This window comes from Phaseolus vulgaris, chromosome 11 (assembly GCF_000499845.2).
Source record: "Phaseolus vulgaris cultivar G19833 chromosome 11, P. vulgaris v2.0, whole genome shotgun sequence".
NCBI classification, from domain to species: Eukaryota; Viridiplantae; Streptophyta; class Magnoliopsida; order Fabales; family Fabaceae; genus Phaseolus; species Phaseolus vulgaris.
In genome coordinates, this window is record NC_023749.2 from 48,346,206 (window position 1) to 48,371,362 (window position 25,157).

The 25,157-nt window shown below is 35.7% G+C and overlaps 4 protein-coding genes and 1 pseudogene across 4 annotated transcripts; 2 read left to right on the plus strand and 3 right to left on the minus strand.

Moving 5' to 3' along the window:
• The first annotated feature begins 490 nt into the window (after nt 1–490).
• Nucleotides 491–7,496, plus strand: LOC137829109 (putative disease resistance RPP13-like protein 1; annotated as a pseudogene).
• On the minus strand, nt 1,435–2,637 carry LOC137809179 (uncharacterized). The gene has a single exon (XM_068610318.1). It carries the CDS (start codon nt 2,635–2,637, stop codon nt 1,435–1,437), a length of 1,203 nt encoding a protein of 400 aa, XP_068466419.1.
• Nucleotides 2,754–3,218, minus strand: LOC137809183 (uncharacterized). Its single transcript, XM_068610324.1, has one exon. It carries the CDS (start codon nt 3,216–3,218, stop codon nt 2,754–2,756), a length of 465 nt encoding a protein of 154 aa, XP_068466425.1.
• A 1,408-nt stretch (nt 7,497–8,904) lies between the features above and the next one.
• LOC137810620 (uncharacterized) lies at nt 8,905–11,024 on the minus strand. The gene is made up of 2 exons (XM_068611999.1): nt 10,608–11,024; nt 8,905–9,562 (listed from the first exon to the last, which is right to left on the minus strand). The coding sequence occupies exons 1-2, from the start codon at nt 10,847–10,849 to the stop codon at nt 9,124–9,126; spliced, it is 681 nt and encodes a 226-aa protein (XP_068468100.1). The 5' UTR covers nt 10,850–11,024; the 3' UTR covers nt 8,905–9,123.
• Nucleotides 11,025–22,111: 11,087 nt separating this feature from the next.
• On the plus strand, nt 22,112–24,775 carry LOC137819372 (cationic amino acid transporter 8, vacuolar-like). The gene has a single exon (XM_068623196.1). The coding sequence runs from the start codon at nt 22,253–22,255 to the stop codon at nt 24,047–24,049; it is 1,797 nt and encodes a 598-aa protein (XP_068479297.1). The 5' UTR covers nt 22,112–22,252; the 3' UTR covers nt 24,050–24,775.
• Nucleotides 24,776–25,157: the final 382 nt, after the last annotated feature.

Consider the following 25,157-nt stretch of genomic DNA (forward strand, 5'->3'; position numbering starts at 1 on the left):
TGGTCTAATAAGTAAGTTTATTCAAATATGAAATCAACCTCATAAAACCCGCTTATAAAGTGAGGTTTGCACTTACTTATATACTATGAAATTTCCTAATCTCTAGTCGATGTGGGATCTCCAACAATCTCCCGAGTCAAGTGGAGCATGCATGAAGGAGTCAAATTAGTTTTCTATTCTTTTCCTCAACACAGTTGGGTAATCCTAGATTTGAACCAGAGACTTCGTCCGTGAAATAAATCATCGCACCTACAATCCAAACAATTGGGAGAGAATCAATAGATTCATTTTCGGGAGCGATTCATCCTTCTTGAACGCAACATACAACTATTCGTTGTATTGCGCTCTCCAAGTGTGTTTGTTCCCTCTTATTTTTTACCATGGCAAGTCTTTGCGAAAAAACTCCGATGAGAAGAGAAAAGAAGGCATTAAGAGACCCTTTCGGCACAATCTTAGACACTCTAAAATCCTTTTTCAAACCTATTCTCCCTTTTTGAAGATAGATAAATAGACACATCTCACTGATCGGGGGTGTCCATAGTGACTGAGGCGGTCAAAGACCAAGAACTGAGTTATTTAACAGTCAATTGTTGTATTCTTCTTATGGCTAGATCCAATCTCCTAGTCCTTGTGGAAAGGAAAAAGAAATTTCACATTCTCTAGGAAAATCCTATTGATTGCAATTTTCTCTAAAACATGAAGAATGGTACAATTTAGTTCATCTATAATATCATATCACATATACATAGGTTTCTTCTATGTTGTAAACTAATTTTCTTTGTGTTTTATATTCAATTGAATTTGAAATTCATTCTTTGAAAGGTCAAAAACAAAGAAAAAATTATCATATAATGATAAGACTCAATACACCCTCACTTCTACTTTTTTATCGTGTTTTTTTATCACTTCTACTAATTTATCCCGGGCACAGTGAGTTTGTTGGAATAGCACAATAATGATAGCCACACAGGCAAGCACTGATTATGGGGTTACTACGGGTGAAACTTCCATGGAATAAAATCTAACTTCTAAGGAAATACAACTATTTTCTCTATTCTATCTTTTCTTAGTGTTGGTGTTGAAGGAATAAAACAGAGCAAGATATTTGTGAACAGAAAATATATATTTTATTTCACTGCTACTTTTCAAATAAAAATACAATCTCTCTAAATAATCTTACAATAGACTTCTCAAATTCTACCTTCTCTATCATAAAACCTATACTATAATTTACATTTAAATCACAGTATAAATGACATTCAAAACAGAATTAAAGATAATAATTATTGGCTATTCAAATGCTAAAATAAAACTGCTGACGGCTTTGAGTTTAATGCTAACAAATTCCCCCTTAAACTCAAACCTTTCATATTTTTCATTCTGATTGTTATCGCTCACACTTTATATTTTGTCCTTACCCAACTGCCTCCAATATTATATTTTTTCAGTAGCCACCATACTGTCCTTGATTAGAAGCAACTTCAATATTTTCTTCATTGCACTAATCCGTGCAGAATTTTGAATTGAATTACTTTTAATTTTCCAAACAAAATCTTCTCCACTTTTACCCTTTGAATTAAAAGGATTTAAGAAAGACTTTGACTTCAATGAGTTTCGAAGATAATGATTATACCGTATTTCCCTTTCAGATGATGTCTCAACACCATTCCATTTATGGTCTTCTCCTAAATCAAAACCATTATTTTCAAGTAAAACACATGAACCAAAAGGGGCTTTTAATTTGAATTGTAATTCATTCACCTTTTCTTTTTGTGCCAAAAGCAACAAATGGAGTTCTTCAACTTGATTGACTCTACTTTCCTTGTCTTTCTCCATATCAACATATTTTTCTTCCAATTTTGTAAACCTTTTTTCCAGGTTATTAAATTTTGCTTCAACACTCTCCAATAATTTTCCCATACTGAGAATATTATTCTTCAAGTCAGGTACATAAATTTCTGTGACATTTTCTTTGGATTTAAAGGCAATGTGCTCCTCCTCCATTGGATTGAGAGCAAAACTTTTTCCCTTCATTTCAACTTTAAACAAATCGCTGCCATCAACATCTTTGATTAAACAATGTTTATTTTCAAACATCACCTTATAACCTTTTTCCAACAATTGACCAACACTCAAAAGATTTTGATCAATCTCTGGCACAAAAAGAACATTTGTAATGATTTTTATACCTTTATAGCTTGTGATAGCTATTGTGCCTTTTCCTTTTACTGCAAGGTGTTCACCATTTCCAATCCTCACCCTTTTAATATCAGTAGTTCTCAATTCCTTGAAGAGTTCCTTGTCATGTGTCATGTGGTTGGTGCAGCCACTGTCAATTAACCAAGATGCACTTGAAATATTGCTGCAAAACCCAATTGCAACGAAAAGTACATCCTCCTCCTCATTTGCAAATTGAGCATCTACGTCTTTTTGCTCACTTTGGTTTCTACAAATGATTGTTTCATGCCCAAGTTGATTGCACTTGTTGCACTTAGCATCAAGTCTTCTCCAACACTTAAACGGTGGATGACCTAACTTGTTGCAATGCTTACAAGGAGGATAATTTCTACCTTTGTTTTTCCAGCCACCTTCATGTTTGACTAGTAAGGCTCCTTCTATTGCTCCATCTTGTCTCATGGCTCTCCTTTATTCTTGTGCTTGTAAAGCATTTAAGAGCTCTGCAAGAGAAATCTTTGATAGGTCCTTTGTGTTCTCCAGGGTTGTTATGGTGGCTTCAAACCTCTCTGGAACTGTTACAGCAGTTTTTCCACAATTCTTGAATCTTTTAACACAAATCCAAGCAACCTCACTTTGTTGGCAATGCTTAGAAGTCTGTCCGAGTACTCTTTTACGGATTTCGACTCCTTCATTCTCTGCAATTCAAACTCTCTGATTAGATTCAGAGTTTGCATTCCACGAATCCTCTCATCACCTTCATATTCTACCTTGAGGTAATCCCATATTTCTTTTACTGACTTCAAGGGCATTATCCTTGTGAATACCATAGGAGATACAGCTGCAAATAAACATGTTTTTGCCTTTGATTTCTTTATCTTTTTTTCCTTCTGTGATTTTATTTGTGCCACCGTAGGGTTTTCTACAGCTTCCCATAAATCCAATGCTTCTAGGTAGGTCTTCATACGAACAACCCACATTTGATAATTGTCTCCATCAAAGACAGGTGGTGCCATTGCTGAAAAATTTGATCCTCCTTCCATTGGTGCGCTCTACTAACCTCACAGATCCCTCAAGAAAATAGCTCTGATACCAATTGTTGGTGTTGAGGGAATAAAACAGAGCAAGATATTTGTGAACAGAAAATATATATTTTATTTCATTGCTACTTTTCAAATAAAAATACAATCTCTCTAAATAGTCTTACAATACATTTCTCAAATTCTACCTTCTCTATCATAAAACCTATACTATAATTTACATTTAAATCATAGTATAAATGACATTCAAAACATAATTAAAGATAATAATTATTGGCTATTCAAATGCTAAAATAAAACTGATGACGGCTGACGACTTTGAGTTTAATGCTAACACTTAGCTTTCTTTTTTATTATTATCTCATTATTCTCTGTAATTATGAATCAGTCTCTTTTTATTATCTTCTTCTTCCATGGTCCCCATTCAATCGAAGCGGAGAAGGATGCATGTGATTCATTTTCTACTCTTGTATGTGATAACTGACAATTCTTGAAAAATATAAGAAAGGTTATGTACCTTCACTAAATCGTAACCACTCATTCATTCATGCCAATTCATTATTGACAGAGCCGTGGAAACACTCAACACCTATTGGTTGTTGACGAGCCATCAAGGAATAAATGTTCTCCAACCTTAACTTAAAACCATCAATCAAAACTTAGCTTATTACTATTATTTCCATTGCAGTCCCTTATCAGTTTCATTCATCCACTTACCATGGCAGAAATGGTTACCAGTGTTCTTTTCTCTGGTTTCCAAAATAGGACTATTGACACTTTGGCAGTTCTTTATATTTTACTGCAACATCAATTTCTTTGTCCTTTGCAATGTTATTTTCAAATATATACATGCAATGTTAGATGATTCGGGTTTATTTATTGATTAGTTAGCCACCGAAATTCACCATTATTATTGGCCCACTAGCCTTCAAATTTACATGGCATAAGCTTCACTTCAAATTAGTCAGTTCCATTCATCAAACTCCCTTACCTATTCTTACCATGGCAGCAGAAATGGTTACTGGTGCTCTTGTTTCTACTTTCGTAGAGAGGACTATTGACACTTTGGCTTCCCGTTTTGTCGACATATTTCGTGCAAGAAAACACAAAAAGAAGCAACTCAGCGACTTGAAGATGAAGCTCCTGGCCATTGATGTTGTGGCTTTTGATGCAGAACAAAAGCAGTTCAAAGATCAAAGTGTGAGAGATTGGCTTCTCAGGGCCAAAGATGTTGTGTTTGATGCAGAAGATCTCTTGGATGAAATAGATTATGAACTCTCCAAAAGCAAAGTGGAAGCTGAGTCTCAGAGTGCTACTTACAAGGTGTGGAATTCTCTCAAATCTTCTTTTGTCACTTTCTTTGAAAATCAAATTGAATCTAGGATGGAACAAGTCATTGAAGACCTAGAAGATCTTGCGACCCGAAGCGATATTCTAGGTTTGAAAAAGGCTAGTGGTGTTGGGGTTGGATCAGGATCGAGAAGTAAATTAACATATACATCTTTGCCAAATGAAAGTGTTATTTATGGCAGAGATGAAGACAAAGAATTTGTCCTTAACTGGCTCACATCTGACACTCACAACAACCTTTCTATACTTTCTATTGTGGGCATGGGTGGGTTGGGTAAGACCTCACTTGCCCAACATGTATTCGATGACCCAAGGATTGAAGGTAAATTTGATATTAAAGCTTGGGTTAGTGTTCCACAGGAATTTGATGTTCTCAATGTATCAAGAGCAATTCTTGACACGATTACTGGTTCAACTGATCATAGTATACAACAGGAAATGGTTCAGAGAAGACTGAAAGAAAATTTGAGGGGGAAGAAATTTCTTCTCATTTTGGATGACGTTTGGAACGAACGACAATCTAAATGGGAAGATGTGCAGAAGCCCCTACTTTTCGGAGGCCAAGGCAGTAGGATTCTTCTCACTACACGTAGTGAGAAGGTTTCTGTTACCATGAGATCAGAAAAGCAATTCCTTCAGGTATTAAGCAAAGATTATTGCTGGGACTTGTTCGCAAAACATGCATTCCAAAGTGCTAATCCTCAACCACATCCAGACTTCTTGGAGATTGGTAAGAAGATAGTTGAAAAATGTAATGGGCTTCCTTTAGCCTTGAAAACAATGGGAAGTCTATTACACAATAAATCATCCTTTTGGGAATGGGAAAGCATTATGAAAAGTGAGATATGGGATTTTTCAGAAGACGAAAGTGATATACTCCCTGCTTTAAGATTGAGTTATCTCCACCTTCCTTCTCATCTGAAGAAATGTTTTACTTTTAGAAGAAATGTTTTGCTTTTTGTGCCTTATTTCCCAAAGGTTATAGGTTTGACAAGGAGTGTTTAGTTCAACTGTGGTTGGCTGAAAATTTTCTAAAAAGCCCTCTACAGAGAAGGAGTCCTACAGAAGTTGGAGAACAGTATTTCAACGATCTGTTATCGTGGTCCTTCTTTCAACAATCTGGAAAAGAAGAGAAAAAGCATTTTATCATGCATGACCTTCTAAATGATTTGGCGAAATTCGTTTGTGAGGACATCTGCATCAGGTTAGGAGTTGATGAACCAAAAGGTATACCCAAGACAAGCCGTCATTTTTTATTTCCAGGAACTGATGATTTACATTTTGATGAGTTTGGGAGTTTGATTGATACTCAAAAGTTGCATACATTTCTGAAAACTGATTGGCAAACGTATGAAGCTTTTGGTTCCCCTCAGTGCTCTGGGATGTCGATAGATGACTTGTTCTCCAAATTTAAGTTCATACGCGTCTTGTCTTTGTCTCATTGTCGTAACCTTACAGAGGTGCCTAAATCTGTAGGAAATCTTAAGCATCTCCGTTCATTAGATCTCTCTTTTACTGAGATAGAAAAACTACCTGACTCCATAAGTTTACTCTACAAGTTGCAAATACTGAAGCTGAACCATTGTCAAAGATTGAAGGAGCTTCCCTCATGTTTGCATCAACTGGACAATTTGCGATGCCTTGAATTTATAAATACTGAAGTGAACATTGTGCCTGCACATTTGGGAAAGCTGAAGAATCTCCAAGTATTGATGAGTTCGTTTTACGTTGAGAAAAGTAAGGAATTCAGTATTCAGCAATTAGGAGAACTCAATCTTCATGGAAGTCTAAGAATTCATGAGCTGCAGAATATTGAGAATCCCTCTTAAGCATTAGAAGCAGATTTGAAGAACAAACCACACCTTGTGATGCTAAAGTTAGAATGGAATATTATGGGCAGCTCCTCTATTGATTCAACCAAAGCTGGGGATGTAATTGAGAATCTACGACCTTCAAAACACTTGAAGAAGTTATCAGTAAGGAACTATGTTGGTAAACAACTTCCAAATTGGTTACTCGATAATTTGTTACTGAATCTGGTGTCCTTAGCGTTGATGAATTGTATATGTTGCCAACGTTTACCTCCGCTTGGTCTTTTGCCATCTCTGAAGGAGCTGAAGATTTCAGGGTTTGATGAGATAGTGAGAATTGATGCTGATTTTCATGGGAACAACTCTTGTTCATTTAAATCCCTTGTAACATTGTGTGGATCTCCAATATGAGTCAATGGGAAAAGTTGTTCCTTTGGAAAGACTACAGATTGAAGACTGCCAAGAACTTGAGGGTTCCGCTCCCAGGGCTCTATATGTAGAACTGCGTTACTGTGGAAATAATTAAGTGCCATAAATTAGAGTCTTTGCCTACAAACATGCATATGCTGCTTCCATCTCTCAGGAGGTTATGGATAGAAGACTGTCAAAGACTTGTGTCATTCCCCGAAGGAGGTGTGCCATCAAATCTAAAAGAGCTGAAAATCACTAAGTGCTCTAGACTTGTTGGGTCACTGAGAGGAGCTTTCGGAGACAGTTCTTCTTTGAAAAGGTTGAGGATTGAAAAAATGGATGCAGAATGTTTTCCTGATGAAGGTTTGCTTCCACTCTCTCTTACTTCTCTAGGCATCAATCTTTGTCAAAATCTAAAACAACTGGGCTACAAGGGTTTCTATCAACTCTCATCCCTTCAATCACTCGCAGTTTCGAACTGCCCCAACCTCCAACGCTCACCAGAGGAGGGTCTTCTCAAATCAATTTCTGATCTTCAAATAATCAATTGTCCTTTGTTCAAACAGCCTGGCCAGGAAGAAGACGACGAATACCGACAAAGATTACTGAAATATATGGAACTGGCATGTTGTTTTGAATAATGATGTTTATGATGGGCTACAATTTATTTTTGTTTTCAATTTGTATCAACTCATTTTCTCTTCTGTTCTGTTGGTAGTACTGCAAAATGTTTGCAACCATTCACCCTTCCATCATTTTAAATTAGGAAATATAAAATGCAATATTTATAAAGCTTAAAAAATTGTCAGTCGTGGTATAAATAACTTCTGATATGAATGCGCTGAATCTGTAGAATACCTATTTTTCCAATGCAAGATAGCTGAAAAGGTGTGGCATATGTGTGAGAATTGGGTGGGTATAGCAAGTGTTATCCATATTAATCCAATTATTAACTTTAACCTCTTTGGCTTAAGCCATCTTCATAAGAAAACTAACCTTACTTGGAAACAGAGAAACCAAGTTGATGATTTTCAAGTTCTGGCTGGAGGCAGTGACTACTATACATGGTCTTTGTTATCTTAGTCTTGTGCTATGTGACCAATTCTTTTTTGGGGTTCTTTTCCTAGGTACATGCATTGTCATGCTTCTTTCTGCTGGAGGGTTCTTTTACTTGGTTTTTGTGTTGTGAAGACACATAGTCTATTTCCGATGCATAAGGGTTGGAGTACTTTCCAAATGCTCCAATTAATTTTATTTTATTCTTTGCTATAAAAAAAACACAGCTTAAATATAGCCAAAGCTGGTTTTACTAAGACCATCATTGTATTACTCATAAACTTGATTAGAAAATAAGTTACAATTAGATAAGGGTTCTTTTTCTCCTACAGACGTCCTTTGTCAATTTTAAGGCCTGCATAGACATGCTAGATAAACTTTGGCACAATCACTTCTCAGGAAAAAATAAAAGTCATGCAATTCTCCATAAACATAAACTAACTCTTGCATAACAAATTAATTTGTAGAAGTTGTTCCTTATCATTTTACAAAATTCTTATTTTGAAATTTGGTGTTCAGATTTTATCATATGAAACCTGAACATTGGCATGTCTTCTTGTAAGGCTTTGATACTCCTGTACAAGAAACACCTAAGACATGTTATACTGTTTTGCAGCAGCTTATGATTAATTACCTTAAGGCCTAAAATTACATGAAGCAACAAGCTGATCCTAAGAGGAGGGATTTTCAATTGAAAGTTGTGATTATGCTTTAGTGAAACTCCAATCATACAGACAACACTTTGTTGCTTTACTAAGAAATCAAAAGCTAAGAATGAAATATTATGATCCGTTTGAAATTTTAAGTCACATTGGGTTAGTTGCTTACAAATTGCAGTTACCCCAGTCCGCAAGAATTCATCTTGTGTTTCACATTTCTTTACTTAAAAAGTTCCAAGGTGATCCTTCACAACACAACAATACCTTCCATTACCATTGAGTACTTAAAAAGTTCCAATCTATATTGAAGCCAAGGAGGGGAAATAAATTTGTTACTAATTCAAACTAAAAATGTGAACAAAACTTGGTTTGAGTGCAGATGTATTTCAAACAAAGGAAAAATATATAAGTACCACATGCTCATTTCAACAGCCACATCAATTCATGATGAAAAGTTTTCAAGTGTTATAGCTATCATGAAACTAAAAGCAAGTCAATCAGAAAACAGTGTTTTAGCTAAATGTGAAACACTTTATTCATCCATTCAAGATGTCCTGACAGCTCAGTCTGCACTCTGCATATTGATTTCATGTTGAGAGCTTATTTGTCTGGTATATATTTTCACATGCTTCGAAGTGCATCTTCAATGTCAAAGAAGAACCATATCTCATTCACCCTATTATCATATTCAAAAGGGGCATTGTACTGTGCAACAGTGTAAACAGAATAACCGGCTCTCTTGCTCTTCTCAACTGCAGCACCCCACTTGGTTCCAGCAATACTAGCCTGCAAGGCTGCAGCTTCCTCCCCAACACTAGTATCTTTGACAAATCCACCAAATTGTCTAACTGCTACATGCACAGTCTTCCATCTTTTAATCTTAAGGTCCTTTTCAGTAGGCGTAGGCGGGTTTGCTTGGTTCACTTTCGGCACATAGAAGCCCACAACAAATGAGGACTCACAGAAAGGTCCATCACTGGGTAATACTTCAGAGATCACAGGTGCTGTCATCTCAATTTTCTGCTTGAGGTTGTTCTTACCCTGAATATAATCAAATAGCCTGACCAAAAACAAAAAAGCTTACTCAAATTTAATTAGCTCCTTGGATGGGACTATCCTCTGCCATAATCACTTGCTGAAAAAACCTTTTGCAGTGTAGAAAAACTTAAGCAAAATTATGTTAACAATAAATTCAGAGTAAAGGCGTTCAAAAATTTGAACTTCAATTATCAAAAAATAGAAAAAGACTCGCATCTACTTCACAGAACAGTTAGAAGATACTGTTTTAATTTTACCTTCTAAATTGGGTTCTGACCTTAGAAGATAAAAACAAGTAATAACAGTTTTTGTTTTTTGAAGGAAGGCATAAGTAAATCATAAATAACAGTCAATACCACCCACACACATACAAAATAAATTCTTCAAACTTTAGTTAACAAAATGGAATGTGCTTTTCATTTTTCAACAGAGAATGAACAAATCAATACCCAGACCATCATTGTATTACTCATAAACTTGATTAGAAAATAAGTTACAATTAAATAAGGGTTATTTGTCTCCTGCAAACGTCCTTTGTCAATTTTAAGGCCTGCATAGACATTTTAGATAAACTTTGGCACAATCACTTCTCCCAGGAAAAAAAAAACTCATGCAATTCTCCATAAACATAAACTAACTCTTGCATAACAAATTAATTTGTAGAAGTTGTTTCTTATCATTTTACAAAATTCTTATTTTGTCATTTGGAGTTCAGGTTTTAGCATATGAAAAAATTCATTCAACTTTCTCAATTCTTTTTCTTAGATGAATTTATGGAGAAATCTGTTCTTATCCAAAAACATGTCATTTGGTTCAACAACCTACTTGAGTAATTACAAACATGGCAATAAGCAACCCCATTTAAACATACAACAAAAACATCAATCAATATAACAACTTCATGTGAATTGAGTGTGTTAGAGACATTAAGCACCAAATGGGTCATGATGAAACTCAAAATACACAACTTTCAATCTAGAACATAAACATCATAAGCCAGTTCTTGTGGCTTCAACAAGAGAAATGTCTTGAATATCCAAGAATATTGTGACATGGATGAAAATTACCTTCTGAAGCCAGTTCTCGTGGCTTCAACAAGAGAAATGTCTTGAATGGGGGTGTTGGCAATCCAAACGGATGAATTATAGCGGCGGATTTCGTAGCCATTTCCCAGTTGTATGAGATCATAGCTGGGACATTCTATGCGCTGGCAAGAAGGGGGAAGTGAAGCAGAAGTTACACCCAGAAACCAAACTGAGAAGAGACTCAGAAGCAGTGAAAGCTTGCATGTGATGGTAGCTGCAGCCATGGCTACTGAGCAAAGGATAACGCTACTGAGCAAAGGATAAAATGTGAATGAAATTGTATGGCTAATGTCCACAAATTTTATGAACCCTCTCTGTCATGATCAGAAGCCACATGCACACACAGAGATCAATTTTCCTTTTTTTTCCCCTAAAATTATAAATTCATCCTTTTTTCTTATTTTTGCTTAGTCTTTATCATTATATAAAGATGCTTTTATTAAATATTTTATATTATTTTTTCATTGGAAAATTTTATCTTTTAATAAATGAAAAATAAATTATTTATTTATTATTTAATTAAATAACTTCTTTTCATTATAAAATAATTAAATTATATATTTTTTAAATTATATTATTTTTTCTATTTTGAAATAATTATTCTTAAAATATCTATACCATTATTTTCTACTTGATAACGTTTTATTGTATTACATTTTAATGGAATAATTTTATTTTTAATAAAATAATAATAATTTTTTTATTTATTTAATAAAATAAATAATTAAATAACTTGAAATTAAAATTTATCATTACATCATAATAATGTTCAAAATACAATATATTAGACAAATATAACAATATAGTGAAAGATAAACCAATTTAGAAAACATTATTTACCTAGAGAGCACTTGGCTCACCAAGCGAATTAAACACATGTTGCAATTTGTTCAATCACCATTTTACTCGTCTAGCCAAAGGCATCAACATAGCCAACCATTTTTTAGTCCAGCGACTACTCCATTAGATGTTTTTCATAAAAACATTTCATCAAGTAAGAATTTGCTTACCCAACAACCAAAACACTGAAAGTTTTTATTTAAAACACTCGCACAACGAATTTGGCTCGTTCAACGACCAAAACTCTTAGGTTTTTAATTTAATAAATTTCTCCTAGCGAGCATATACTTACCCAATGAGTTTGCATAAAAATCAATATTTCCTACATAATATAACATGGATCCATTGTAGTCCAAGATGAGTTTTTCAATTCATTTTCTATCTATAATTGAATAAAGTACTTCCAATTAACCACAACTTGAACCCACTTTTCATGTCCAATAGTCTAACATAAAACTAATAAAAGCACACAACAATTCAAAATCATTCAAAAATCAACAAGTTCATTTCAAGCTCAAATCAAATCAACACTAAAACCCTGCCAAACACAAATAGTGTGACCATGTCACATTCACATCCAAATCTTATACGCTAAAGTCCTATTGGAAACGAAAACTAGTTTCCTTTAACTTTTTAGCTTGCTCAACCTAAACCACAACTCCAACTCCACAAGACTCACAAGAAAGTTGATCATGTCCATATGAAGTCCTAATCAACGATCATAACATACTCCTATGATCTTGGACTAGTAAAGACTCATCCTAACTCTAAATGCAGTACATGCAACACATTTTTCCCCAAGTTATGCACCATTTCTCAAAACTGACTCAAGAAAAAATGGGTGAAGAAGAAATTACTCCAAAGAAGATTCTGATCGGATAGACTAGTTTTATTCTCCACTAGGATTTCTATGACATGCTCTGATCTTCAAAAGGATGAACAATGAATAAAAAAATTATTGCAAATCTTGTAGGACGAATTTGGGGCTTAAATCTTGGTTAAAACTCAATAGACACAATGACGAATGTCTAGTAAAAAATTCATATCAAAATACCCTAGGAGTAAGGTGTAGTAAGTCCCAGACCGAGAGTGAACAAAATTGGTTTTCCAAAAAGAAAACTTCCTTCCTTTTCTTCCCCATATCTTCTTTTTGTGATTTGTTTATGGATGTTCCTCCTTACCTGAGTGCAAACAATATATGAAAGCACTTGTGTGAACTTTTTCAACGCAATACGGACCCAAAATAAAATTGCATAAAGTAGAGCAAAATTTCACAAATTTTGGATAGCCTTGGTTTGCAAAAAAATTCTGAAAAATTCTCCTAAAATAGTTTTTTTTATTAAATTCAAAGTAAGAATCTCAAGTGAATTTGGAACAAAACGAGACAAATTTCAGGCCAAACGGATGAGTATTCACCTAGGAAAAAATTCAAACAGTTTCACACACAAACTAACCTTTCTTTCGGGCCCTAGCAGTGATGAATAAAATATTTATCACAAATCTTGTGGGACGAATTTGGGGCTCAAATCTTGGTCAAAACTCAATACACGGAATGACGAATTTCTGGTAAAAAATTCATACCAAAATACTCAAGGACTAAGGCGTAGTAAGTCCCATAACGAGAGTGAATAAAACTGGTTTTCCGAAAACATCACGTCCTTGTTTTTCTTCCCCGTATCTTCTTTTTGTGATTTGTTTATGGACGTGCCTCCTTACCTGGGTGCAAACAACATATGAAATCACTTGTGCGAACTTTTTCAACACAATACGGACCCAGAATAAAATTGCACAAAGTATGGCGAAATTTCATAAGTTTCGATAGAGGATGATAGTCTTGGTTTCCTCAAAATTTCTGAAAAATTCTCACAAAATAGTTTTTTCCTGAAATTCCAACTTAAGAATCTCGACTGAATTTGGGGAAAAAACGCGACAAATTTCAGGCAAAACGGATGAGTATTAATTAGCCTTGGAAAAAATTTAAACAGTTTCACACACAAACAAACCTTCCTTTCAGCCCTGACAGTGATGAATAAAACTAATTGCAAATGTTGTGGGACGAATTTGGGGCTCAAATCTCAACCAAAACTCAATAGACACAATGACGAATGTGTGGTAAAAATTTCATACCAAAATACCCAAGGAGTGGGGCGTAGTAAGTCCCAGACCGAGAGAAAAAAAAATTAGTTCTTCGAAAACAAAACGTCCTGGCTTTTCTTCCCATATCTTCTTTTTATGATTTCTGTATGGACGTGCCTCCTTACTTGGGTGCAAACAACATATGAAAGCACTTGTGTGAACTTTTTCAACGCAATACAAACCCAGAATAAAATTGCAGAAAGTAGGACGAAATTTCATAAGTTTTGGTAAATGATAGTCTTGGTTTGCACAAAATTTATGAAAAATTCTCCCGAAATAGTATTTTCCTAAAATTTCACATAAGAATCTCGACGAATTTCGGACAAAAAGCGATAAATTTCAAGCCAAACAGATGAGTATTCGCCGAGAAAAGAAATCAAAAAGTTTCACACACAAACGAACCTTCCTTTCAGCTCTGACAGTGATGAATAAAAACTTTATTGCAAATCTTGTGGGACAAAATTGGGTTTCAAATATCGGCCAAAACTCAATAGACAGAATGAAGAATGTCTGATAAAAAAATTCATACCAAAATACCCAAGGAGTAAGGCGTATTAAGTCCCAAACATAGAGTGAACAAAATTGGTTTTCCGAAAACAAAACGTCTTTGCTTTTCTTCCCAGTATCTTATTTTTCTTAATTGTTTGTGGGAGTGTCTCCTTACCTGGGTGCAAACAACATATGAAAGTACTTGTGTGAACTTTTTCAAGACAATACGGACACAGAAAAAACTTGCAGAAAGTAGGGCGAAATTTCACAAGTTTTGGTAAAGTAGCCTTGGTTTGCACAAAATTTCTGAAATATTTTCCTGAAGTAGTTTTTTCCTCAAATTCCTCGTAAGAATCTCGACTGATTTTGGGACAAAACACGACAAATTTCATACCAAACGGATGAGTATTTGCCTAGAAAAAAAAATCAAACAGTTTCATACACAAACGAACCTTCCTTTCAGCCCTGACAGTGATGAATAAAATATTTATTACAAATCTTGTGCGACAAATTGGAGCTCAAATCTCGGCCAAAACTCAATAGAAAAAATGACGAATGTATAGTAAAAAATTCATACCAAAATACCCAAGGAAGAAGGCGTAGTAAGTCCTAGACCGAGAGTGAACAAAACTGCGTTTTTGAAAACAAAACGTCATGGTTATTTTTCCCGGTATCTTCATTTTGTGATTTGTTTATGGACGTTCCTCCTTATCTGGGTGCAAACAACATATGAAAGCACTTGTGTGAACTTTTTCAGCGCAATACGGACCCAAACCAAATTTCCAGAAAGTAGGGCAAATTTTCACAAGTTTTGGTTGAGTATAGCCTTGGTTTGCACAAAATTTCTGAAAAATTCTCTTAAAATAGTTTTTCCTGAAATTCCACGTAAGAATCTCGACTGAATTTGGGACAAAACGTGAAAAATTTAAGACCAAACGAATGAGTATTTGCCTAGGAAAAAAACCAAACAGTTTCACACAGAAACGAACCTCCCTTTCAACCTTCCTTTCAGCTCTCGCAAAGATGAATAAAAAATTAATTGCTAATCTTGTGGGACGAATTTGGGGCTCAAATATTGACCACAATTCAATAGACACAATGACGAATGTCTCGTAAAAAATTCTTACAAAAATATCGAAGGAGTAAGGCGTAGTAAGTCCCAAACTGAGAGGGAACAAAACTAGTTTTCCGAAAACAAAATGTCCTGACTTTTTTCCCGTATCTTCTTTTTGTGATTTGTTTATGGATGTGCCTCCTTACCTGGGTGCAAACAACATATGAAAACACTTATGTGAACTTTTTCAATGCAGTACATACCCATAATAAAATTGCATAAAGTATGGCGAAATTTCACAAATTTTGGTAGAGAATAGCCTTGGTTTGCAAAAAAATTCTGAAAAATTCTCCTGAAATAGTTTTTTTATTAAATTCAACGTAAGAATCTCGAGTGAATTTGGGACAAAACGAGACAAATTTTACGCCAAACCGATGAGTATTCGTTTAGGAAAAAAATCAAACGCTTTCACACACGCTAACAGTGATGAATAAAAAATTTATAACAAATCTTGTGGGACGAATTTGGGGCTCAAATCTTGGGCAAAACTGAATAGACAGAATGACGAATGTCTGGTAAAAAATTTATACCGAAATACCCAAGGACTAAGGCGTAGTAAATCCCAGACCGAGAGTGAATAAAACTGGTTTTCCGAAAACAAAACGTCCTTGTTTTTCTTTTCTGTATCTTCTTTTTGTGATTTGTTTTTGGATGTGTCTCCTTACCTGGGTACAAACAACATATGAAATCACTTGTGCGAACTTTTTGAACGCAATACGGACCCAGAATAAAATTGCAGAAAGTATGCCGAAATTTCACAAGTTTCGGTAGAGGATGATAGTCTTGGTTTCCTCAAAATTTTTGAAAAATTCTCACGAAATAGTTTTTTCCTGAAATTCCAACTTAAGAATCTCAACTGAATTTGGGAAAAAACACGACAAATTTCAGGCAAAACAGATGAGTATTAGCCTTGGAAAAAATTTAAACAGTTTCACACACAAACAAACCTTCCTTTCAGCTCTGGCAGTGATGAATAAAAAACTAATTGCAAATGTTGTGGGATGAATTTGGGGCTCAAATCTCAGCCAAAACTCAATAGACACAATGACGAATGTGTGGTAAAAATTTCATACCAAAATACCCAAGGAGTGGGGCGTAGTAAGTCCCAGACCGAGAGAGAACAAAACTGGTTCTCCGAAAACAAAACGTCCTATATTTTCTTCCCCATATCTTCTTTTTGTAATTAGTGTATGGAAGTGCCTCCTTACCTGGGTGCAAACAACATATGAAAGCACTTTTCTGAACTTTTTCAACGCAATACATATCCAGAATAAAATTGCAGAAAGTAGGGCGAAATTTCATAAGTTTTGGTAGATGATAGCCTTGGTTTGCACAAAATTTATGAAAAATTCTCCCGAAATAGTTTTTTCCTAAAATTTCAAGTAAGAATCTCGACGAATTTCGAACAAAAAACGATAAATTTCAGGCCAAACAAATGAGTATTCGCCTAGGAAAGAAATGAAAAAGTTTCACACACAAACGAACCTTCCTTTCAGCTTTGACAGTGATGAATAAAAAATTTATTACAAATCTTGTGGGACGAATTTGGGTTTCAAATATCGGCCAAAACTAAATAGGTAGAATGAAAAATGTCTGGTAAAAAATTCATACCAAAATACCCAAGGAGTAAGGCGTAGTAAGTCCCAGACCGAGAGTGAACAAAACTATTTTTCCGAAAACAAAACGTTTTTGTTTTTCTTCCTCGTATCTTCTTTTTGTTTTTTGTTTGTGGACGTGTCTCCCTACCTAGGTGCAAACAACATATGAAAACACTTGTGTGAACTTTTTCAAGGCAATACGGACCCAGGAAAAAGTTGCAGAAAGTAGGGCGAAATTTCACAAGTTTTGGTACAGAGCCTTGGTTTGCACAAAATTTCTGAAAAATTCTCCTGAAGTAATTTTTTCCAGAAATTCCTCGTAAGAATATCGACAGAATTTAGGAAAAAACGCGACAAATTTCAGGGCAAACGGATGAGTATTCGCCTAGGAAAAAAATCAAACAGTTTCATATACAAACGAACCTTCATTTCAGCCCTAGTAGTGATGAACAAAAATATTTATTGCAAATCTTGTGGGACGAATTTGGAACTCAAATCTCAGCCAAAACTCAATAGACAAAATGACGAATGTATAGTAAAAATGTCATACCAAAATACCCAAGGAGGAAGGCGTTGTATGACCTAGACCGAGAGTGAACAAGACTGCTTTTTTGAAAACAAAACGTCATGGTTTTTCTCTCCGGTATCTTCTTTTTGTGATTTGTTTATGGACGTTCCTCCTTACCTAGGTGCAAAAAACATATGAAAGCACTTGTGTGAACTTTTTCAGCGCAATACGGATCCAAACCAAATTTCCAGAAAGTAGGGCGAAATTTCACAAATTTTGCTAAAGGATGGCCTTGGTTTGCACAAAATTTCTAAAAAATTCTCCCAAAATAGTTTTTCCCGAAATTTCACGTAAGAATCTCGACTGAATTTGGGACAAAACGTGAAAAATTTAAGACCAAACGAATGAGTATTTGCCTAGGAAAAAAACCAAACAGTTTCACACAGAAACGAACCTTCCTTTCAACCTTCCTTTCAGCTCTCGCAAATATGAATAAAAAATTTATTGCAAATCTTGTGGGACGAATTTGGGGCTCAAATCACGGCCAAAATTCAATAGACACAATGACGAATGTCTCGTAAAAAATTCATACAAAAATGCCCAAGGAGTAAGGCGTAGTAAGTCTGAGACCGAGAGTGAAAAAATTGGTTTTCCGAAAACAAAACGTCCTAACTTTTTTCCTGTATCTTCTTTTTGTTATTTGTTTATGGAAGTGTCTCCTTACCTGAGTGCAAAAAACATATGAAAGCACTTATGTGAACTTTTTCAATGCAATACGGACCCATAATAAAATTCCAAAAAGAATGGCGAGATTTCACAAGTTTTGGCAGAGGATAGCCTTGGTTTGCACAAAATTTCTGAAAAATTCTCCCGAAATATTTTTTTTCCCGAAATTCCACATAAGAATCTTGACTAAATTTGGGGCAAAACAGATGAGTATTCGCCTAGGAAAAAATCAAACAGTTTCACACACAAACTATTCTTCCTTTCAGCCCTAGCAGTGATGAATAAAAAATTCATTGCAAATCTTGTGGGACGAATTTGGGGCTCAAATCTCGGCCAAAACTCATTAGAAACAATGACGAATGTCTGGTAAAAAATTCCTACCATAATATACCCAAGGAGTAAGGTGTAGTAAGTCCCAAACCGAGAGTGAACAAAATTGGTTTTCCAAATAGAAAACGTCCATGCTTTTCTTCACCATATCTTCTTTTTGTAATTTGTTTATGGACGTGCCTCCTTACCTGAGTGCAAAAAACATATGAAAGCACTTGTGTGAACTTTTTCAACACAATACGAACCCAGTATAAAATTGGAGAAAGTAGGGAGAAATTTCACAAGTTTTGGTAGAGGGTCTTGGTTTGCACAAAATTTCTGAAAAATTCTCCCGAAATAGTTTGTTCCCGAAATTTCACGTATGAATCTCGACTGAATTTGGGACAAAACGCGACAAGTTTTAGGCCAAACGAATGAGTATTCGCCTAATTAAAAAATTAAACAGTTTCACAGACAAACGAACCTTCCTTTCAACCCTGACAGTGATGAATAAAAAATTTATTGCAAATCTTGTGGGACGAATTTGGGTTTCAAATATCGGCTAAAACTCAATAGACAAAATGAAAAATGTCTGGTAAAAAATTTATACCAAAATACCCAAGGAGTAAGGTGTAGTAAGTCCCAGACCGAGAGTGAACGAAACAGGTTTTTCGAAAACAAAACGTCCTTGTTTTTCTTCCCCGTATCTTCTTTTTGTTATTTTTTTGTGGACGTGTCTACTTACCTGGGTGCAAACAACATATGAAAGCACTTGTGTGAACTTTTTCAATGTAATACGAACCCAAAAGAAACTTGTAGAAAGTAGGGTAAAATTTCACAAGTTTTGGTAGAGGATAGCCTTGGTTTGCCCAAAATTTCTGAAAAATTCTCCCGAAATTCCTGTAAGAATCTCGATTGATTTTGGGACAAACGCGATAAATTTCAGGCCAAACGGATGAGTATTCGCCTAGGAAAAAATCAAACAATTTCACACACAAACGAACCTTCCTTTCAGAGTTGTTGTTTGATGGCATTAAGTATGAAAAGTCTATCTTTAACGGAGATCATCTAGCTTCATTGATGATCTAAGTCATATAGACTAAGATATCAGGTGGTGAGAATCTGAGAGGGAGTTCATACACATAGGGTCCCGTTGTAGACACTCGGTATTGGATGTTTGAACTTATCACGATCCTTTCTCTTGGATTCGTCGGTAATCTTTGGATTAGGTGTTAGTCTCTGGTAGGGACATACTTAATGAGTCTTCCGAAAGACGAAGTGGGATTGAAATGAAATCCAATGATTGTTATTGAAAATAGATCCTTGTGTGGTCTAAATGAAGTATGAAATTGATATTGAAATTTTATATGACAACATTTAGAAAAATGTTTATAAATGATTTGTTTGTTTGGTTCTTTTTGCAAGAATTAGATATGTTATGGAATTTCTTTTCATTAGCTTACCTTGCGTTTCTTGTTGTATTTAAACTGTGATGATTGTACTACGTACACGAACAGATGACCATACAGGTGTCGGAGGGTTTGGAGAGCTTTAGAGTGTTGTTTTGAAACTTATATTGTAAATATTTATATTTTTATAAGCTTTAATCATATATTAGAAATGTTTTGAAAAACTCTAAACTTGTATAGAAATATATAGAACTTGTATTGTAATAGTTAGAAGTATTTTTTTATAGTGTTACATGTAAAGAAATATTGGTTAACAAAGCATGTCAGTAGATTGATATATGAAACAATCGGTAGAAAATACATGGTACATGGAATGATTTATAACTAATTTCATATATTTTTTAATAAATGCTACAACTACTTTTTCTTCTTATTATGAATAATGTTTAACTTTTTCTAATCTAACAAATTATTAACAACCTCTTCTTTAATTTCAAAATTCTACTTAAAATTTGTATGAATTTTTTACTTTCCAATGCCATTAAATTTTTTAATTCAAATATTCATTTAAAATTAATAATGTGATGTAATTTTTGCATTTTTTTCTGTTTTATTAAATTTTTATATCATTCATTAATAAAAATAATAGTTTATATTAAAAATAAAATTAAACAACACCAATTAATATTCAGTTTATTAAATTGTTTTTATTTTAGTATGAAAACTACTTTGATTTTATTTATTATTTCAAAATCCAAGAATGAAACATAAGTATGAATTTTTTATTTTTTTTATTAATTACGTTTTAAACTCTTTATTCTCTATTTTCTTAAAAGAAAAATTATCTCAGAAAAAAAAAAATTTCAACCAGTTTTTAGTATTCATATATATCTCTAACCGTTTGAATTTATTTTATGTAAAACTAAATTTTAGTAGTGGATGAATAAAGCTTTATGAGATTCGGACACTCCTCTTAAATTGTGTGTTTGTGTCGGATACACGTATCGAATATTGACATTTGTAGGACACGTATCGATGCAGTGTCCAATTCAAAAAATATTTGTTGGATTTCTGACAATTCTAGCACGGTTTCAACATGTTTCTGGTAGGGAGAAGAGACCTAGAGAACTATTGAGAAGCTTCGTCTTCCTTCTTCTTATCGGGTGGTCGATCTATGCTTCAGCTTCCACTTCCAGACTTCCTGCTACTCCTTTGAGTTTCGGTTACTCAATCACTCGGTCTTCTGAGGAATACCAAAAAGGGGGTACCTGCAAAAGGCACTCCGACGCTCAAGTTAGCAAATGGGAGTTCGACACTCAGATGTCAAAGTACATTAATTAATGACGTACCTACTTCTTGGAATGTGCGCTATTTATATTGTTTTAATGGGCTTACCTTGTTGGGTCGGATTAGCAAGATGGATCGTGCTTAAGGTATATTACCTAATTCTTAATGATGGTTTAGCTGACTTTGATTGAGCGTAATTGGACCGAAGGTATCGGTCGGCCCATACGGGCGTGTATCGTTCGGTCGGCCCGACTGTGAGAGTTGGGTCATGGTATTGACCGTTCAACCCATACCAGTACACAACATAATTTTAAAAATAAAAAATACATAAATTTTCTAAAAACTCAAACTTATTATATAAATTTTTATTATGATTATAAAAATAATGAACAAATCATTTTGAACCAGTCATAAAAAATATCTTTCTGCTCCAAAAAAAAAAATCTGAAACATACTTGTGCACATAAATCTTTATCATCAATTGATATAATTCATAATTATATAATATATAGATTCGTGTCCTCGTATCCTATAGAGATTATATGTATCTCCGTATCTGTATCCATGTCGTATCACTGTCAGTGTTTGTGTTAAAGTTGTTCAAATTTATTTTGAATTTTTTTATAATTTTTAGTTTGAAAATATAACGAAATATTGTAATTTTTAGAACATTTGAGCAGAAAAGGTTGATTAGGAAAAGTACCTCCAAGTGTAAATGAATCTAACATAGAATTCTGTTCAGATTCATTTTTTATTGTCATTATTTGGAAAAACTTTTATAATCAATAATTGAGGTAATGTGTATTTTAAAAATTCTTAAATATAAATATATGAATTCTTAAATTTTTACCATAAATTAATTTATATACCCCTAGAAAAAAAATCTATATGAATTATAAATATTTTTTGTCGAATATTTTAATTTTATTCATTTATGAACTTGTGGTATTTAGAAAAGTTTATGAAGGGAATAAAATTATTAAAATAAATTAGTTACTATACAATTTTGAAATTAAAGAATCGAAATATTTCTATATATCATGAATACTTCTCAGAATTTAATTAGAATTTGAATCATCGTTTTAATTTATGATTATAAGAAAATTTTAATGGTTAAAAAAAACAAAAACATGTGAATATATAGTGTTGGAGTCGTTGAAGTTTGGTGAAAAGTCAGCAACTGTTGAAATTGTGCTCCTCTGACAGTGCCGATGGAACCACCGCCGCCGCCATCGTTGTCGTCGTCGTCGTCGGAGAACCGAAGCTACTGGCGGTGGAGCAAGCGGGACTTCTTCCCGGAGAAGTCATTCGAGAACGGGAAATCCTACCGGGAGGCGCTGGCTGCCACGTGTCCGCGTCTTAAAGACCGTCTTCTGAACCGCTCGAGCGACTCGCACGAGCTGCTCGTGCTCCCACGCGCCAGCGAGCACCGTATGAACCGCTGCCTCACCTGGTGGGACCTTTCCTGGTTGGCCTTCGGCTCGGTGGTCGGTTCCGGCATCTTCGTCGTCACCGGCCAGGAGGCCCGCCTGCACGCTGGCCCCGCCATCGTCCTCTCCTACGCCGCCTCCGGCTTCTCTGCCCTCCTCTCGGCTCTCTGCTACACCGAGTTCGCCGTCGACGTCCCCGTAGCCGGCGGCTCCTTCTCCTTCCTCCGCATCGAGCTCGGCGACTTCCTCGCCTTCGTCGCCGCCGGCAACATCCTGCTGGAGGCTCTCGTCGGCGCCGCCGGGCTCGGCCGCTCCTGGTCCTCCTACTTCGCCTCCATGGTGAAATCCGATCCGGACTTCTTCCGGATCCGGATCCCCGGGTTCAAACCCGGGTTCGACCAGCTCGATCCTTTAGCCGTGGCGGTTCTACTCATCACCAACGGCATTGCCGTTAGCGGCACCCGCAAAACCTCGATCATAACCTGGCTGAGTTCGCTGATCACCACATTGGTGATCGGGTTCATAATTATAGTCGGGTTCATCCACGGAAAGGCGTCAAACTTGACGCCGTTTATCCCAAACGGCGTGGACGGCGTTTTCAACGCCGCCGCCGTGGTGTATTGGTCGTACAGCGGTTTCGACATGGTGGCGACGATGGCGGAAGAGACGAAGAAGCCTTCTAGGGATATCCCTATTGGTCTGGTTGGGTCAATGAGCGTGATTACTGTGATTTACTGCTTGATGGCTTTGTCCCTTGTGAGCATGGTGAAGTACACTGAGATTGACGTTGACGCTGCTTACTCTGTGGCTTTTGTTCAGATTGGGATGAGTTGGGCTAAGTACCTTGTGAGCATTTGTGCGTTGAAGGGAATGACCACAAGCTTGCTTGTTGGGTCCATGGGTCAAGCTAGGTACACCACTCAGATTGCGAGGTCGCACATGATCCCACCTTTCTTCGCCCTCGTGCACCCCAAAACCGGAACCCCTGTGAATGCCACTCTCTTGACCACCATTTGTAGCTCTGTCATCGCTCTTTTCTCTAGCTTGGATGTTCTCTCTAGTGTGTTCTCTATCAGCACGCTCTTCATTTTCATGCTTATGGCTGTTGCGCTGCTTGTGAGGAGGTACTGCTCCAGGGAGAGCACGGGAAGGGGTGAGTTATCCAGAGTAATGATTTGCTTGTTTCTGATTGTTGGTTCTTCGGTTGTTGGGGCTGCGTTTTGGCACTCACAGAAACTCGGTTGGATCGGTTACACGGTTGCTGCTTGTGTTTGGTTTTTGGGAACCTTGGCTTTGAGTTTACTTCCCAAGCAAAGAGCTCCCAAGGTATGGGGGGTCCCCTTGGTTCCCTGGCTCCCCTCCTTGTCCGTTGCCACCAACCTCTTTCTCATGGGCTCTTTGGGCACTGAGGCTTTCTGGAGGTTCATCATTTGCACTGGTGTCATGTTTGTTTACTATTTTTTTGTCGCTGTCCATGCAACTTATGATGTCGAACATCAAAATAAAGATAATACTCAAGAAGGAAAGAATGATGAGGGAGTGCAAGATGCTACTAATCAAGAGGTGGTTGTACCATAGCGACCTTGCAAGAACACTTCTTTTTTTTTATCAGCAAGAACAATTCCTTATTGCTGCCTGCTGCTTTGTGATATTATTAGTCTGTGATTTTTGTATTTATACGTGGGAAAGGGAGCAGAAGTTGCGATTCTTAATTATTTGGAAACTTTGTTATGCTGTTGGAAGAAGCTAAGAGTAGAACAGGGAGTGAGATGCTTTCAATTTAAGTTCCAATTCCCATGCAATCCTAAACGGTTCGCCTCCATTAAGTTAAACTGATGCTACATTGAGAGGGATGAACAACTTCTTGTTTATGAGTATTCAGAGAATGGGAACCTTGATAAGCTACTATTTGGTAAGGGCATGGTGCATTTGTTTATACGATTTACATGCCCATTAGACTTAGAATTGATTTCTATTTGGATTTTGTGAATAATGAAAAGTAGGTTCAGTCCTCTCTATCATCTGCAAGGGCATTGCACTAGGCCTATCTTATCTGTCAGAATCATAGCTACTTCACCGTGATTGCCAATTTGTCACTAGAATATAAAATTTTGGTTTGGGTAAGCTATTTTATTAGGAAAAAAAATCATCCAATTACTAATCTTTCTAGGACAATGCAAATATTGTTGAACATTAAGGTTCTGAATTGTGATTGTGATCATATAGAGTTCATGATGTATATGAGATGCTATACAGCAGCATTGCAGTTTGAAATTTTAATCATTCTCTGACATTGTAATTAAATATTCATGAAATCATTAAGTTTTGCATGTGATTTCAAGCAGGATTATGACACCTTGTAAAACTTCCCCAAACTTTTATCCTTTTTCAATGACAAATTTTGAATAACTTTTTAGTTTTAGACGAAGGCACAAAAAGCTTAAGTTTGTTCTAAACTTATAATTAGCAGTGGTCTTAATTGTAGCAAGACATGAGACGAGTCTCTTCCTGTATTGGCAGGCATCAACTTGTCTTACAGCCCTAGAGACATTTATATTCCCTTTTATACATTTCTATACTTTGATTTTTTGTCCTAACTTCATGTTAAAAAGCTGTAAGTTACTCTGCTATTAATTGCAGATTCCATGCTTCACCACTTTCTCCTTGCATACTTTGGTTTGGTTTA

Bases quoted from the DNA above. Each gene is read 5' to 3' on its own strand.
- LOC137809183 (XM_068610324.1), bottom strand. From the start codon at position 3,218: ATGGAAGGAGGATCAAATTTTTCAGCAATGGCACCACCTGTCTTTGAT.
- LOC137809179 (XM_068610318.1), bottom strand. From the start codon at position 2,637: ATGAGACAAGATGGAGCAATAGAAGGAGCCTTACTAGTCAAACATGAA.
- LOC137819372 (XM_068623196.1), top strand. From the start codon at position 22,253: ATGGAACCACCGCCGCCGCCATCGTTGTCGTCGTCGTCGTCGGAGAAC.
- LOC137810620 (XM_068611999.1), bottom strand. From the start codon at position 10,849: ATGGCTGCAGCTACCATCACATGCAAGCTTTCACTGCTTCTGAGTCTC. The intron at 9,563-10,607 runs GTAATTTTCATC...GTTTTTGGTCAG, and splicing joins ACGAGAACTGGCTTCAGAAG to GCTATTTGATTATATTCAGG.